The 18043-nt window shown below is 41.6% G+C and overlaps 1 protein-coding gene across 1 annotated transcript in view; it reads left to right on the forward strand.

The window, feature by feature from the left end:
* The window catches only part of KCNK2 (potassium two pore domain channel subfamily K member 2), a 72954-nt gene that overhangs the window by 12008 nt on the left and 42903 nt on the right, over positions 1 to 18043 (forward strand). Inside the window, exon 3 of the mRNA XM_075267161.1 lies at positions 12644 to 12761. Within this exon, the coding sequence (XP_075123262.1) occupies positions 12644 to 12761 (118 nt within the window). The remainder of the gene's footprint in view (positions 1 to 12643; positions 12762 to 18043) is intronic.

The raw sequence follows: 18043 nt of genomic DNA on the forward strand, positions 1-18043 counted from the left end.
AATACACCCAGTGATGTCACAGTACAGGATAATACACACAGTGATGTCACAGTACAGGGATAATACACACAGTGATGTCACAGTACAGAGATAATACACACAGTGATGTCACAGTACAGGGATAATACACACAGTGATGTCACAGTACAGGGATAATACACACAATGATGTCACAGTACAGGATAATACACACAGTGATGTCACAGTACAGGGATAATACACACAGTGATGTCACAGTACAGGGATAATACACACAGTGATGTCACAGTACAGGATAATACACACAGTGATGTCACAGTACAGGGATAATACACACAATGATGTCACAGTACAGGATAATACACACAGTGATGTCACAGTACAGGGATAATACACACAGTGATGTCACAGTACAGGGATAATACACACAGTGATGTCACAGTACAGGGATAATACACACAGTGATGTCACAGTACAGGGATAATACACACAGTGATGTCACAGTACAGAGATAATACACACAGTGATGTCACAGTACAGGGATAATACACACAGTGATGTCACAGTACAGGGATAATACACACAGTGATGTCACAGTACAGGGATAATACACACAGTGATGTCACAGTACAGAGATAATACACACAGTGATGTCACAGTACAGAGCTAATACACACAGTGATGTCACAGTACAGAGATAATACACACAGTGATGTCACAGTACAGAGATAATACACACAGTGATGTCACAGTACAGAGATAATACACACAGTGATGTCACAGTACAGAGATAATACACACAGTGATGTCACAGTACAGAGATAATACACACAGTGATGTCACAGTACAGAGATAATACACACAGTGATGTCACAGTACAGAGATAATACACACAGTGATGTCACAGTACAGGGATAATACACACAGTGATGTCACAGTACAGGGATAATACACACAGTGATGTCACAGTACAGGATAATACACACAGTGATGTCACAGTACAGGATAATACACACAGTGATGTCACAGTACAGGATAATACACGCAGTGATGTCACAGTACAGGATAATACACACAGTGATGTCACAGTACAGGGATAATACACGCAGTGATGTCACAGTACAGGGATAATACACGCAGTGATGTCACAGTACAGGATAATACACGCAGTGATGTCACAGTACAGGGATAATACACGCAGTGATGTCACAGTACAGGGATAATACACACAGTGATGTCACAGTACAGGGATAATACACACAGTGATGTCACAGTACAGGGATAATACACGCAGTGATGTCACAGTACAGGGATAATACACGCAGTGATGTCACAGTACAGGGATAATACACGCAGTGATGTCACAGTACAGGGATAATACACGCAGTGATGTCACAGTACAGGGATAATACACGCAGTGATGTCACAGTACAGGATAATACACGCAGTGATGTCACAGTACAGGGATAATACACGCAGTGATGTCACAGTACAGGGATAATACACACAGTGATGTCACAGTACAGAGATAATACACACAGTGATGTCACAGTACAGAGATAATACACACAGTGATGTCACAGTACAGGGATAATACACACAGTGATGTCACAGTACAGGGATAATACACACAGTGATGTCACAGTACAGGGATAATACACACAGTGATGTCACAGTACAGAGATAATACACACAGTGATGTCACAGTACAGGATAATACACACAGCAGCATAATACATATACATGAGCTACATATGCAGTGACATTACAGCCTGAGCAGTATACAACCAGTGATGTTACATTATGAACATATGATGTCACAGTACAAAAATAATACAAAGATGACGTCGTCTTCTATCATCTACAGAGATCAGTAACTGTACGCTATGTCGGTGGGCGCCCTAACAGCTGCTCTGCTGCTACCTTGGCACAGTTTGGAAATCCATGCTGTTTATTCACATTTTTATGTAAATTTATGCAATTTATTCTTCCTTCTGAATATAATTTACACATAACAGTAAATCATTTTGCAAATACTTTTCTTGTACTAATGGTAGGTTGTGCGCTAATCGTGCCGTCCTTCCTTTAGGTGAGGGGTGCGATGGGGGTAACAATAATAAAAAGGGATGTCCAGTGGGAAAAAACATACTTTTTTTTTCAAATACCTTATTAGGACATTCTGGATTTATTAAGGGGGTTTTGTAACCTTTGACCTTTATCAGGTAGATGGAGCAGAGGTCGGCTACCAAGAGCATCTCTGTCTCTGGAGGACCCAAAGAATCTGCGCATTATACTGTACATTGTGTTATTCTGGTCTGCGTGGACCTATTATTTATGTATTGCACAACCCTGTTATTCTGTTTGCAACTTTGTATCAGAAAAATGAAATTCAGATCACAAAATATATTGAGAAATTAATCAGTAAATGTTAAAAAGTCGGAATTTACCTCCAGCTGACCCCGGTAATAAGAGACCGTCAGACCCACGGCTTATAGGTTGCCAAACTGCGGGACATGTCATTGTAGCTGTTATAGGGTTTGGAAGGCTACCAAATGTTAAGTTGGTTGCCATTTTTGCAGTTTTGTATAAAATTATATCATTTTTGTTTTTTTCTTGTTTTTCTTTTGCGTTGTTCCAATAGACACAAAAGAAATAAACCCGCGTATAATAAAATGTGTAACGGCAATAATGTTCTGGGAGAAATTCTTCCTTTTCTGGAACGTTTCAGGGGCGCCAACACTTACGGCCATGACTTTAGCGCTGTATTTGTATCCTTCAGTTTTTTTCTGTTCTGTGAAATGTAAAGAATGTGCGATAGATGAATAATTGTTTGTGGTGACTGCCGGTGACAGCGACGCTGCCGGGAGAGACAGAGACATTTCCATAACTCTGCTGCGTACATGTGACAGTCAGGAGGTGGCCGCGGCCATACAGATATACGGGAGGACACTCTGTATACGCTCCCCGTGGATAGGCCCAGCAGGAACACTCAAGATGTAGAAAATCAGGAGGAAAAATATGAGATATTTCAGCTGTCGCCATCGTCCTGTCAGCTTCACCTTCAGAGTCATCTGGTTTTTTTTAACACAGAGGATGCCCATTCAGCGATAGACAATGGACAGGGGTCCTTTAAGGGGTTGTCTTCAATGGAAAATCCTATGCCTCAAAAATAACCTGCTGTACTCTTCCATGGATCCTAGTAATAAGTGGTCATTCTCTCTGCAGTGCCCCCGCAGGGGATATAAAGCATTACATCAAGTACATTAAAATAAAATAGGCTTTTTTTTGTAATTCTTGGCTGTCATAGGTTCTCCATAGACAGATATAGAGAGACCCTTTGTATATGTGCAAAATGAGGAACAACCTTGTAGTAAGGGTGTTATCCACCATTGTAACATTGATGGCCTGTACTATAATAAGTAACACTGGGAATTGTGCTGTGCTGGAACAGCGGATCTGTAGAGGTCCAAGATGGCGGAGACCCACACAGATCTAATATTGATGGCCTGCACTATAATAAGTAAACATAACGGGCAGTGCCCTCTATCCCACTATCTACTCTATCTATATCTCTTTTGTATATTTTAAGATACAGCACCATGGAATTAATATAATAATGTACAACACCATGGAATTAATATAATAATGTGCAGCACCATGAAAATAATCTAATAATGTACAGCACCATGGGATTAATATAATAATGTACAGCACCATGGGATTATATAATAATGTACAGCACCATGAAATTAATATAATAATGTACAGCACCATGGAATTAATATAATAATGTGCAACACCATGGAATTAATATAATAATGTACAGCAAAATGGAATGTATATAATAATGTGCAGCACCATGGAATTAATATAATAATGTACAGTACCATGAAAATAATATAATAATGTAGAGCACCATGGAATTAATATAATAATGTGCAACATCATGGAATTAATATAATAATGTACAGCACCATGGAACTAATATAATAATGTACAACACCATGGAATTAATATAATAATGTACAGCACCATGGAATTAATATAATAATGTACAACACCATGGAATTAATATAATAATGTACAGCACCATGGAATGAATATAATAATGTACAGCACCATGGAATTAATATAATAATGTACAGAGCACCATGGAATTAATATAATAATGTGCAACACCATGGAATTAATATAATAATGTACAGCAAAATGGAATGTATATAATAATGTGCAGCACCATGGAATTAATATAATAATGTACAGTACCATGAAAATAATATAATAATGTAGAGCACCATGGAATTAATATAATAATGTGCAACATCATGGAATTAATATAATAATGTACAGCACCATGGAACTAATATAATAATGTACAACACCATGGAATTAATATAATAATGTACAGCACCATGGAACTAATATAATAATGTACAACACCATGGAATTAATATAATAATGTACAGCACCATGGAATTAATATAATAATGTACAGCACCATGGAATTAATATAATAATGTACAGCACCATGGAATTAATATAATAATTTGTCTAGGTGCGGCCATCCAGTGGTTGTATTGTGAACTGCAAACTGTCCACAGTTCTGCTAGTACGCTTTGATATAGTTTTACATTTGTTTTATGTGAATTTTGAGCCCTTAGAGTGTACATCAGATTATACAACAACTTTGTGCAATAATTAGTAGAGGTGAATCTAAGAAACTTTGTCCTATACCTTGTTAAAGAAAAATGCTTCTTTCTCCATTTATCAGGCTGATTCCTCCCCCTTCCTTTCTGTAGTCTCCTCCTTCCCTTCCCCCTAGACATATGTTAAAAGTAAGTCCTCTGTATCCACTTTCCCTACATGGTTTGTATTATTAATGTGAGACTGAAGAAGGAAGGGGAAAGGAGAGCATCCTGTTAAATGGAGATGAAAGCATTTTTCTATAATAAGATATATTACAAAGTTTCTTATATTCACCCACACTATTCATTTATGGAAGACTGTCTTATGATAGGGGATACACTTTAACCAAATCCAGTATAAGGTAAGGAGTAGGACACATCTGTAAGACATGGAGGCCATTCAGATAATTGAATACAATCCAAAAGTAAGTTGTCTGGCAGAACAGAACAGGGCGCCAATCTGACTCATACATGAGGGCTCCTATGTGAGGGTCCCCCGTCTATTCTATCCATCTGCCGTTATAGGGTATAGGGATAGGGGTTATCCTCTTGAGGTGATGCCATAACCATGATTTCCGCTCGATTACTTATAACATTATTTTCCATACCACGCAATGCTTCTAATCCAGGCGTAGAAATGATCCAATATAATTGATATAATTAGAGTTTCTTCTATTGAGTTTAGAATATTTCTTTCTTTAGATGTTGGTTCTCTTCCTACATAATCACTTTGTGTCTAATAGTCTGGACTCCATGCTGAGCATGATGGGAGTGATGTTAACGATATAACACAATAAAACCTTATTGTTATGTCTATAGATGGTAACTTTTCTTTTTTTAAAAAGTTCATTGTCATTGATGTCAAAGGGTTTTAATTGGAAACCAAACAGAATTTCTTTGTAACAAACTTGTAATATTTCCCTGTCACTGTTCTCTTACCTGCTCTTCCACCCTGATGTTTATATCTTGCCCCTGCTGGGGTCCATTTGCTGCTGACAATGATGACATCATAGTATAGTGATTGGCTGGCAGGGTCAAGTGAAATCATTATATACAGTATGCCATTGTGGGTAGAACATAAAAATTGTAGCAGGACTCTAACTCTTTGTAGTGTGTTCACATCTTAGGGATTGATGATATATTCAATATACTGTATATACAATAAATAAGTGCAAGTTTCATCCCTGTTAACCTGTTTGCGCCTGTGGCATTGTCTGTCCACTTGAATGAAGCAGTGGTGGCAGTTGTGCACTTAAAAGGAATGTGTTGCCATTTTTTTTTAATGCTTGGCTGTTTAGAGGCTAGATGTTTGGCTGTATATCTAGAGTTATAACTGGTAGAATTCTCAGTGTATAGCTAGAGGTAGAGCCAGTAGGATGGTAGGGTGTATAGCTAAAGGTATAACATTTAGGATTCTCAGCTGTAAAACTAGATGTATAACCAGTAGGATGCTAGGCTGTAGAGGTATAGTATGTAGGATTCTCGACTGTACAGATAGAGGTATAACCAGTAGAATTCTCAGCTGTACAGTTAGAAATATAATCATTAGGATGTTTGCCTGTATAGGCAGTAGGATGGTAGGCTGTATAACTAGAGGTATAACCAATAGGATGCTTGCCTGTATAGCTAGAGGTGTAGCATGCAGGATTCTTGGCTGTACAACTAGATGTATAACCAGTAGGATGCTGGGCTGTATAACGAGCTATAGTATGTAGGATTCTTGGCTGTACAGATAGAGGTATAACCAGTAGGATTCCTGGCTGTACAGATAAAGGTATAACCAGTAGAATACTCAGATGTATATCTAGAGGTATAACCAGTAGGAAGAGAGATTGTGACCCTGTTGTATAGAGTACAGGTGAGACCACATCTGGAATATTATATCCAGTTCTGGAGACCACGACTTTAAAAACAGATAGGTAAACTAGAACTAGGCTGGGCTAGATAGATAGAGGTATAACTAGTAGGATTCTTGGCTGTACAGATAGAGGTGTAACTAGTAGGATTCTCGGCTGTACAGACAGAGCTATAACTAGTAGGATTCTCAGCTGTACAGACAGAGCTATAACTAGTAGGATTCTCAGCTGTACAGATAGAGGTGTAAACAGTAGGATTCTTGGCAGTACAGATAGAAGTATAACCAGTACGATTTTTGGCTGTACAGCTAGAAATATAACTAGTAGGATGTTTGCCTGTATAGGTAGAGGTATAACCAGTAGAATTCTTGGCTGTATATCTAAGGGTCTAACCAGTAGGATGCTGGGCTGTATAACTTGAGGTATAACCAGTAGGATGTTTGACTGCATAAGTACAGCATGTAGGATTTTCAACTGTATAACTAGAGGTATAACCAGTAGAATTCTCAGCTGTATAACTAGAGGTATAACCAGTAGGATGCTTGCCTTTATAGCTAGAGGTATAGCATGTAGGGTTCTCGGCTGTATAGCTAGAGATATAACCAGTAGGATACTCAAATGTATATCTAGAAGTATAACCGGTAGGAAGAAAGATTGTGACCCTGTTGTATAGAGTGCAGTTGACACCACATCTGTAATATTATATCCAGTTCTGGAGACCACAACTACAAAAACAAGTAAGTAAACTAGAACTAGTACAAATGCAGATTTCAAAAATAGTGGAGGGTCTGTAGCGCAAAACATATTATCAGAAACTGAAAGAACTTAATTTGTATCAACTTAGGGAAAGGAGGAGATTGGATGGAAACCTTTAACTCATGGTATGAATAAGGTCGAGGAGGTCAGAACACAAGAACATGGGGCACAGTCTGAAATAATTTGGGGGAGATGAGAAGCAATGTCAGGAAGTATTAGTAGTAGTTGAGTCTTGGAACAAACTACCAGCAGATTTAGTTGGGAAATCTCCAGTCTGGGATATACACAGGCCTAGCCTAAAATAAGGTACCAATAATATAATGGTGGACTAGATGGACCGGGGAGGGGTTGGGTCTTTTTCTATTGTCACGTTTCTATACTCTGGTTATTATTGCACTTCCAGTATTCTGATCTCTCCAGTGTTATAAATGTCTCCGTCTCGGTTTTGTGTTTCGCATCGTCCTCGCATCCTCCCTCCGTCTGTAACCATTCGCTTCACCAGAGGCAATTCCTGGTTTGATCACATTCTGTTATAACGGAGACTCATCTTGAGCTTTGTCTCGCTGCGTCTCTCTCCTTGTACTGTAATCTGTCTCTGATGCCGGAACATTTATTGCTTGTCAGGCTCTCCGCTCTGATTCGTGACTCCTTCAACAGTGTTCAGTCTAGAAGGAAGGTCACAAGTTTTTACTTTCCTTGTCACTATTTTTGTAATCTATTTAATGTCAGTATTAAGGTGAAGCTCCACGACACAATATTAACGGGATTGCCCAGGATTATAAATAGAAACAGCACCACACCTGTCTATAGGTGGTGTCTGGTATTGCAGCTCAAGCCGCTTGAAGCGAATAACCATAAAGCCATGTTTTATGATCTTGTACAGACTCTGTAAGGAAACCTATTGTCAGAACATGATCAATTGTTGTGACCACTGCATATATCACAGAGCATGCTCACTCACTACTTTGTATATGGCCCTTGACCCCAATATGCTACCGCAAGGATAGCTCAGTATTTGAGGAAGAAACAATCGGAACATGGAATATGGCGGTTATGACCATCAGAGAACCACAACACCACAAAGGGCTCACAGTGATTTCAGGTCAAAACAACTTATAGGTCTCTTATGGGCACATGGTGGCTTCGTGGTTGCAAGTAATGGCATGATGCTTGGTGGTTACAGTTGTTAATGGGTTCACATTGTTTTGAGGTCTTTGATGGGCAAAAAGTTTGGTTACAAGTCTCTGATGGGCACATGGCTTAGTAATAACATGGCTTATTAGTCACAAGTCTGTGATGGGTACATGGTTTATTAGTTACAAATCTAGTTACAATGGGAATGTGGTTTAGTAGATACAAGTTATTGATGGAAAAACAGCCTAGTGGTTATAGGTCTCTAATAGATACAGATCTTTGTGGTTACAAGTCTCTGATGGGCACATGTCTTAGTGGTTACAAGTCTCTGATGGGCACATGTCTTAGTGGTTACAAGTCTCTGATAGGTACATGGCTTAGTGGTTACAAGTCTCTGATGGGCACATGACTTAGTGGTTACAAGTCTCTGATGGGCACATGTCTTAGTGGTTACAAGTCTCTGATAGGTACATGTCTTAGTGGTTACAAGTCTCTGATGGGCACATGTCTTAGTGGTTACAAGTCTCTGAGTACATGGCTTAGTGGTTACAAGTCTCTGATGGGCACATGTCTTAGTGGTTACAAGTCTCTGATAGGTACATTGCTTAGTGGTTACAAGTCTCTGATGGGCACATGTGTTAGTGGTTACAAGTCTCTGATAGGTACATGGCTTAGTGGTTACAAGTCTCTGATGGGCACATGTCTTAGTGGTTACAAGTCTCTGAGTACATGGCTTAGTGGTTACAAGTCTCTGATGGGCACATGTCTTAGTGGTTACAAGTCTCTGATAGGTACATGGCTTAGTGGTTACAAGTCTCTGATGGGCACATGTGTTAGTGGTTACAAGTCTCTGATGGGCACATGGCTTAGTGGTTACAAGTCTCTGATAGGTACATGGCTTAGTGGTTACAAGTCTCTGATGGGCACATGTCTTAGTGGTTACAAGTCTCTGATGGGCACATGTCTTAGTGGTTACAAGTCTCTGATAGGTACATGGCTTAGTGGTTACAAGTCTCTGATGGGCACATGTCTTAGTGGTTACAAGTCTCTGATGGGCACATGTCTTAGTGGTTACAAGTCTCTGATGGGCACATGGCTTAGTGGTTACAAGTCTCTGATGGGCACATGTCTTAGTGGTTACAAGTCTCTGATGGGCACATGGCTTAGTGGTTACAAGTCTCTGATAGGTACATGGCTTAGTGGTTACAAGTCTCTGATGGGCACATGTCTTAGTGGTTACAAGTCTCTGATGGGCACATGGCTTAGTGGTTACAAGTCTCTGATAGGTACATGGCTTAGTGGTTACAAGTCTCTGATTGGCACATGGATTAGTAGTTACAAGTTTTTGATGGAAAAAAATCCTAATGGCTACAGGTCCCAAATAGTCACATAGATTATCTGCTGCAGGTCTCTGTTGGGTACAAGGTTTAGCACATTTTCATGATGATTTGGAGCTAAAAATACAATCACACACACATCTGGTAACCATATATAACAAGGACTGTCCTGCTATAAATATTGATGATAAAAGTAAAAAAGTTACTCCCAGTAAAATACAGAGGGGCGTAGAATATTCCGGCTCTTTGGGTCCACAGTCCTCTAGCAGACCAGCCATAGCCAGAACATGTCTGCCCCAGGTGGTTACAGACCTGGATTATTACCTTTTGCTCCTCATCCTCCCTGTGGCACTTCTTGACCGCCGGATACTTTACTAATAATTGATCCAACAAGGTAAATGCCGACCACCACTTCTGTCTCCACCGCCATCTCTAAAATTAGCCATCTTGGGTTATATCGGAGGTACAAGAGGCTCTTAAGGACTGGAGACAGTGAAGCTTTCCATATCTTATCTAGATGCTAAATATCAATTCAGTTTCTTATATTCTCAAGCTGCCACATAGAAGACATTGTGCCAAGGATTTACGGGGGCATAGCGAAGGTTTCCTAGCAACCACTTGGAATGGCATTTAGACAGTTGTTGATTCTCCGTGTCACAGAATCTTTGGATACTTTGATAAATGAAAGATAAATTGATACTTTAATATCTTACATTGTTCCACAACTTTCTAATATCCTTTTTTGAGTTTGTCACTATTTTATAGCTAAGGGTTGTCCTGCTCCAGTCTAGACAATGCTCTGTGAGCTAAGCACAGCTGTATACAGCTCTCTGCTAGTTTGCTACAATGTATCAGAGGCTGTTCAGCTCACAGAGTATTCCCTAGACAAGATACAATTGTCTACTCGTCTACTGGATCTGCTTGGATTGCGCAATACAGGTGCCACGTTTTGGTAGATATATAGCGATGTGCAAAAATTTTAGGCAAGTGTGGGGAAAAATGCTGTAAAGTAAAAAGGCTTTCAGAAATAGAAGGGTTAATAGTTTCTTTTTGGCAATTAAAATGAAGTGAATGAAGAAAAGAGAAATGTAAATCCCATCAATATTTGGGGTGACCTTTGCCCTTTACCTTCCATTAGTTCTTCTCGGTACTTGCAGACAGTTTTTGGCAGGACTGAGGCTTTTCTTAAAATGTCATGACCTTGGCGCCCAACAAGGGGCCTAATCACAAGCCTCAATGGTCCCGTTGAGCTGCTGACGTCACCTAGGTGGCTGGAAGAGGCCAGTAGAGGGCCAAAACTCACACGGAGGAGCACAAGACACCACAAGAGAGTGGTGGTGAGTATCTTTATTATTTTTTCGCAATTCCCTGGGTCTCCGCTTATTACACTACGGGGTCTCAAGAGTTGATCCCTGGATTGTGAACTCCACATAAGTCAAGTTTTTTGGAAAATTCATAATGAACCTGGCCTGATAGAAAGCAGATTGCTCACCTCTAGTGGCCAGTTACATTTTGGCCCTTGGGCCCGGTAGCTTTATGTTACAGCTATGTATACACATGTACTGATGATGTAGAATTTCCATGGGGGGTAACCAGCTCCTCCGATCATTATCCTGGCCTGTCATTATATCCCCCAGTGATGCGAATCGCTCAGCCCGACAGACTATATAAAGGGAATAAATCCGCATTGACTGAGCCTCAGTGAATTAATCTGTTTTGCATAGATTATAATTGAGCATTAATTAAATAATCTGCGACCGTTGTGTGATCTGACACAGACACGAGGCAATGCTATGAGCCGCTCCACATATGCAGATGTATTATAATTGGAATAGGAAGCTTCATTTCATTAATTTTAGCTTATGCAATATCAGCTAATTATCCATAGATTAACATATAATTACCAGGGATTATATTAGGATTATATAGGGGACTGGCAGCTCAGGCATCGCTGCAGTTAATAATTAATATGTACTATTAGTCAGTTGTTAAAGGGGTCCTCTGCTGTGAACAGTCTCTCATTGGGTGTCCTTCTCGAGATCCAGTGCAACCAGATTTAATTCCAGCCAGGGAGCAGGAGTTTCATTCACCTGCAGTGCCCCCACAGGAGAAATGAAGCATTACAACAATCTATGTTTTATCCTGTGGCATCCGAACTGTATACTGTAAGTGGTCCTCATGGATCTCTGTTTGCCTGGTCTGTGCGGCCGGGAGAGGCAGTCTGCTGTACAGGAGATAGACTAATGGGTGGGTGATGGGAAGACAATGGTTTCTATCCTTGGTTGGTGTGATAGAATGAATGTACACTGTAATGTGTTATTTGGCCAGGACTGTGTATTGTTAAGCTTTAAGAATGTGAGTTCTATGGAATATCGGAAATAATTTATGTTGGAAGGCGTCATGTCCCAGATACAGGATATGGATCAGTCCTCACCAATATGTGACATCTGGAATGTCTGTAGATGGACCAAACCTCAGTGATCACTAAAATGTTATATATACTGTTTATATTCATTTATCTTTATCTATCTATCTATCACCTATCTATCTATCTATCTATCTATCTATCTATCTAATTATCTATCTACCTATCTATCTATCTCCTATCTATCTATCTATCTATCTATCTATCTCCTATCGATCTCCTATCTATCTATCTATCTATCTATCTATCTATCTATCTATCTATCTATCTATCTATCTATCTGTCTGTCTGTCTGTCTGTCTGTCTGTCTGTCTGTCTGTCTATCTATCTATCTATCTATCTATCTATCTATCAGGAAGCCATATGTGATTACAATGTCATTGAGATAGAACCAGCTTTCCAATATCTCCTCCAGTATCACCCGATATCATGTGTTTCATGTTTTCTAACAGCTTCCATTTCAACTTACAGCACGTTATGGCGGCAATAAACGCAGGGATTATACCACTAGGAAACTCTTCCAGTCAGAACAGCCACTGGGACCTGGGTAGCTCCTTCTTCTTTGCTGGTACTGTGATCACTACTATAGGTAAGAACCTGCTTTATACATCTCACTAGTGTGCATTGTGTTCTTAAAGGGAAGGTCACCAGAACCAGCATATCACCCCAGCCCTGCAGATAGATAGGTTACTGTCACCAGACCCAGCATATCACCCCAGCCCTGCAGATAGATAGGGTAGTGTCACCAGACCCAGCATATCACCCCAGCCCTGCAGATAGATAGGTTACTGTCACCAGACCCATCATATCACCCCAGCCCTGCAGATAGATAGGTTAGTGTCACCAGAATCAGCATATCACCCCAGCCCTGCAGATAGATAGGTTACTGTCACCAGACCCAGCATATCACCCCAGCCCTGCAGATAGATAGGTTACTGTCACCAGAACCAGCATATCACCTCAGCCTGCAGATAGATAGGTTACTGTCACCAGAACCAGCATATCACCCCAGCCCTGCAGATAGATAGGTTAGTGTCATCAGAACCAGCATATCACCCCAGCCCTGCAGATAGATAGGTTAGTGTCACCAGACCCCGCATATCACCCCAGCCCTGCAGATAGATAGGTATAGTGTCACCAGACCCAGCATATCACCCCAGCCCTGCAGATAGATAGGTTACTGTCACCAGACCCATCATATCACCCCAGCCCTGCAGATAGATAGGTTACTGTCACCAGACCCATCATATCACCCCACCCCTGCAGATAGATAGGTTAGTGTCACCAGAATCAGCATATCACCCCAGCCCTGCAGATAGATAGGTTACTGTCACCAGAACCAGCATATCACCCCAGTCCTGCAGATAGATAGGTTAGTGTCAACAGAACCAGCATATCACGACAGCCCTGCAGATAGATAGGTTACTGTCACCAGAACCAGCATATCACCCCAGCCCTGCAGATAGATAGGTTACTGTCACCAGAACCAGCATATCACCCCAGCCCTGCAGATAGATAGGTTAGTGTCAACAGAACCAGCATATCACGACAGCCCTGCAGATAGATAGGTTACTGTCACCAGAACCAGCATATCACTCCGGCCCTGCAGATAGATAGGTTACTGTCACCAGAACCAACATATCACCCCAGCCCTGCAGATAGATAGGTTAGGGTCACCAAAACCAGCATATCACCCCACACCTGCAGATAGATAGGTTAGTATCACCAGACTCCAGTATATCACCCCAGCCCTGCAGATAGATAGGTTAGTGTCACCAGAACCAACATATCACCCCAGCCCTGCAGATAGATAGGTTAGTGTCACCAGAACCAGCATATCACCCCAGCCCTGCAGATAGATAGGTTAGTGTCACCAGAACCAGCATATCACTCCAGCCATGCAGATAGATAGGTTAGTGTCACCAGACCCAGTATATCACCCCAGCCCTGCAGATAGATAGGTATAGTGTCACCAGACCCAGCATATCACTCCAGCCCTGCAGATAGATAGGTTAGTGTCACCAGAACCAGCATATCACTCCAGCCCTGCAGATAGATAGGTTAGTGTCACCAGACCCATCATATCACCCCAGTCCTGCAGATAGATAGGTTACTGTCACCAGAACCAGCATATCACTCCAGCCCTGCAGATAGATAGGTTAGTGTCACCAGACCCATCATATCACCCCAGCCCTGCAGATAGATAGGTTACTGTCACCAGAACCAGCATATCACCCCAGCCCTGCAGATAGATAGGTTACCGTCACCAGAACCAGCATATCACCCCAGCCCTGCAGATAGATGGGTTAGTGTCAACAGAACCAGCATATCACCCCAGCCCTGCAGATAGATAGGTTACTGTCACCAGACCCAGCATATCACCCCAGCCCTGCAGATAGATAGGTTACTGTCACCAGAACCAGCATATCAGCCCAGCACTGCAGATAGATAGGTTACTGTCACCAGAACCAGCATATCACCCCAGCCCTGCAGATAGATAGGTTACTGTCACCAGACCCATCATATCACCCCAGCCCTGCAGATAGATAGGTTACTGTCACAAGACCCAGCATATCACCCCAGCCCTGCAGATAGATAGGTTAGTGTCACCAGAACCAGCATATCACCCCAGTCCTGCAGATAGATAGGTTAGTGCCACCAGACCCAGCATATCACCCCAGTCCTGCAGATAGATAGGTTACTGTCACCAGACCCAGCATATCACCCCAGCCCTGCAGATAGATAGGTTACTGTCACCAGACCCAGCATATCACCCCACCCCTGCAGATAGATAGGTTAGTGTCACCAGACACAGCATATCACCCCAGTCCTGCAGATAGATAGGTTACTGTCACCAGACCCAGCATATCACCCCAGCCCTGCAGATAGATAGGTTACTGTCACCAGAACCAGCATTCACAAGCACAGGTTCATGGTTTATGTTTTATAGGTTTGTATTTCTTGGTTTGTTACTATGGAGACTTGTATTGTGATCTAAATAAATCTCAAGGTTGCCAAGTGAAATTCCTACATATGAAAATTACTAAATAGTTGAACCACGAGGTTTGCAGAAGGAGCGATGTCTGTGGGCGCGGGGCAGTTTTAGTATTATTAGTAGGGTTATTATTATAGTTTATAAGGGAGGATATACAAGACAACACTGTAACCGCCGCTGCCTCCAAAGCCCGTCCACTGGTAATGGTCAGCCACCAAACATTAGTTAGTCCCAATGCAGCTTGTGGCTGTTCCCCACTGTGAGTGGACATGGCTTTGGATACAGCTTTGATCATATGCATCCTCACCAAGTAAAAAAAATCAATCTATCAGCACAGTCTATGAAAAATACTCCATTTGTAACCACACAAGCAGCCAACAGTAGATACAAGTACTTAGAAGACTATTCTTATATTAAAAACTGTGAGATTTGCAGAATCCTCGATCTTTTGCACACAGCAACAGTTTGCAGACATGTCTGAGCAGAGCGTGAGCAGAATCAACCCCTCCCCTCTCCACTCATTGTGCGAAGAGAGAAAAGTATCGACCGCTACACTAACTGAGATAAGCAAGACAGAATGGAATGTATCTATGGACAGACTTCCTTAGTAACAAAAGACTGAACACTGACACTGACTATGTGCCATTTATAATAATGGTGTCTACGTGCGGGGTAAATAGGTCTTTGGCCCCTCTGCCACCCCACATCTTCTATAGGTCGATCCCTGGTCGAGTATTCTTTCATATATATTTCATTGCGGGTATTCTGGTCATTTTTCACACTAAGGAGAAGCAGGCGAGAAATTGATGTGACAATAGGCAAAGTAATGGTCCCTTAGAGCCTGTCATTGACTATACCGCCATGTCGTGCCCGAGGTGCAGATGAATATTCCTCTAAGAAAGGACAATCTATTCTGTAGCCATAACAAGCCGGCAGGAAGTCAGTGACATTTTTAGTACAATAACTCAGCACGAAGTTTCTCGAAACTAAGTCACATTTCAGTTTCAGGATAGAAGGCTTTCTATTGGGAAAAAGTAAATAATTTACTGGGTATTCGGCATTGTAACTTCAAGGAGGTTTCAAGGCTCTCGGATTTACCTCTATGTAGTTTCTGGAAGGATTTATTCGGGTCGTAGTCAGTATAGTCAATGGAAATAACAGGAATGAGATCAGAATTAATCCACCATTACCTCTCAGACAGGCGACAATTAGTATACTTAAAGGGATTGTCTCACCGGCACATGCTATTCTGTACTAAATCTTGCAATTTTCATTCTGGCCACTAAGCCTAGTAATTGACACTTTCCAATTCTGTTGGTGTTTTCTTTGTAGCAGTCACCTCCTTTTCATCACAGACATGATTACAATAGAAGATAACAAACGCCCAGCGGTGAACATAGGGTTTGTGCCGCCTGAGGCGGACGTCAGAAAGCCTACCCCGGAGGAGGGGGGCGGAGGGGCGGGGCTGAGTGGAGGGGGCAGGGCCGAGCGGAGTGAGTGTCGTTAACAGGCAGAGAGCAGGCAGAGAGAGAACCTGCTCTCTGCTAAGCGTGAGGGGCGGCCGCTGGAACAGCGCTGCGTCCACAGGGCCGCCCCAATCCCGTGCCGGGCTGCCGAGACGGTGACACTAAGCCAGTCCAGGACAGCTTGTCCTGGACTGGCTTAGGTCAGCAAAAATGCCGCCCTCCCCTGGGGCCCTGCCATATCGCCGCCTGAAGCGGTCGCTTCAGGTCGCCTCATGGGAGGTGCGGTGCTGCAAACGCCTCTATAGATAACACCACTAACCCATCATTACTGACAATAGAAGATGTCACAGCTTGTCTCTTCCCCCTCCCTGCACTGAGCATGTCTAAAAAACTCTCCCAGAGACCTCAATGAGACTGTTACCTCTGGCCATGACATTGCTGTAAAGCAGATCACTAAATGCTGTTTACAGAGCCAAGATGTCCGACCCCAAATCATGTACAGAAAAGAGAATGAAAAAGTCTACTGTCAAAAAATAAGAACAGACTTGAAAAAAGTGATAGATAAGATGTGACATCACGTATTGTCAGAAGTGGATGTACCGATGGGTCAGACATGTTATTTTTGGGGGGTGTTATCTTCTGTTGTAATACTGTCTGTAAGATAAATGAGGTGACTGTTGCAAAGTCTCTACAGAATTTACAAGTGTCATTCTATTATTAGAGTTTGTGGCCAGAGTGAAAATTGCAGGATATAGTACTTTTCTTTATATATAAGGAAAATGAACAAAAAAATCATCTAAAAAAATTCTTTAATATACATGTAATATAAAAAAGGTAAAAAAAAAATTCATTTTAAATGACGTACGTACGTACACAATGTGGCACACATACAGACCTATATGTACATACTCCTGGAGTGTTTTCCGATCCTTCCTATCAGCTCTTACATCCATTCAGGCCGTCTCTTGTGAGTTTTGTAGGAAAGGTTTTTCATTCTCCATTATGGGCTTCCATTGACCTTGTTTCACATACAATACAAAACAATTGCCCATCTGAAACCTGCAGAGAAATTATTCGATTGCAGCAATATTCTCTATGATAAGACATTGGGGATTTAGTTTTTGACCTGGACAATTTATATTTCGGTATTATAGGCTATGTAGAATTTTGCAACCATTTTCATTGTTTCATTGCATTTTGCCTCGTCTTGGCTCGTCTCTCTCAGTGTCATGTACAATTACATGAGACCTGGAGGCCATCTACTAACATGTCCTGCGTATTCTTTGTTCTGCTCCACAGCAGGTGATGAGTTAGCAGGCGGCAGGTCTGCTGGTAACCGAAATATTTCAGCCATGATTTACTGCTCAGAGTAGAATAGAAAGTCGATGGATTGGGCTGTAAGTCTCTGGC

This window comes from Leptodactylus fuscus, chromosome 3, assembly GCF_031893055.1.
Source record: "Leptodactylus fuscus isolate aLepFus1 chromosome 3, aLepFus1.hap2, whole genome shotgun sequence".
Lineage (NCBI taxonomy): Eukaryota > Metazoa > Chordata > Amphibia > Anura > Leptodactylidae > Leptodactylus > Leptodactylus fuscus.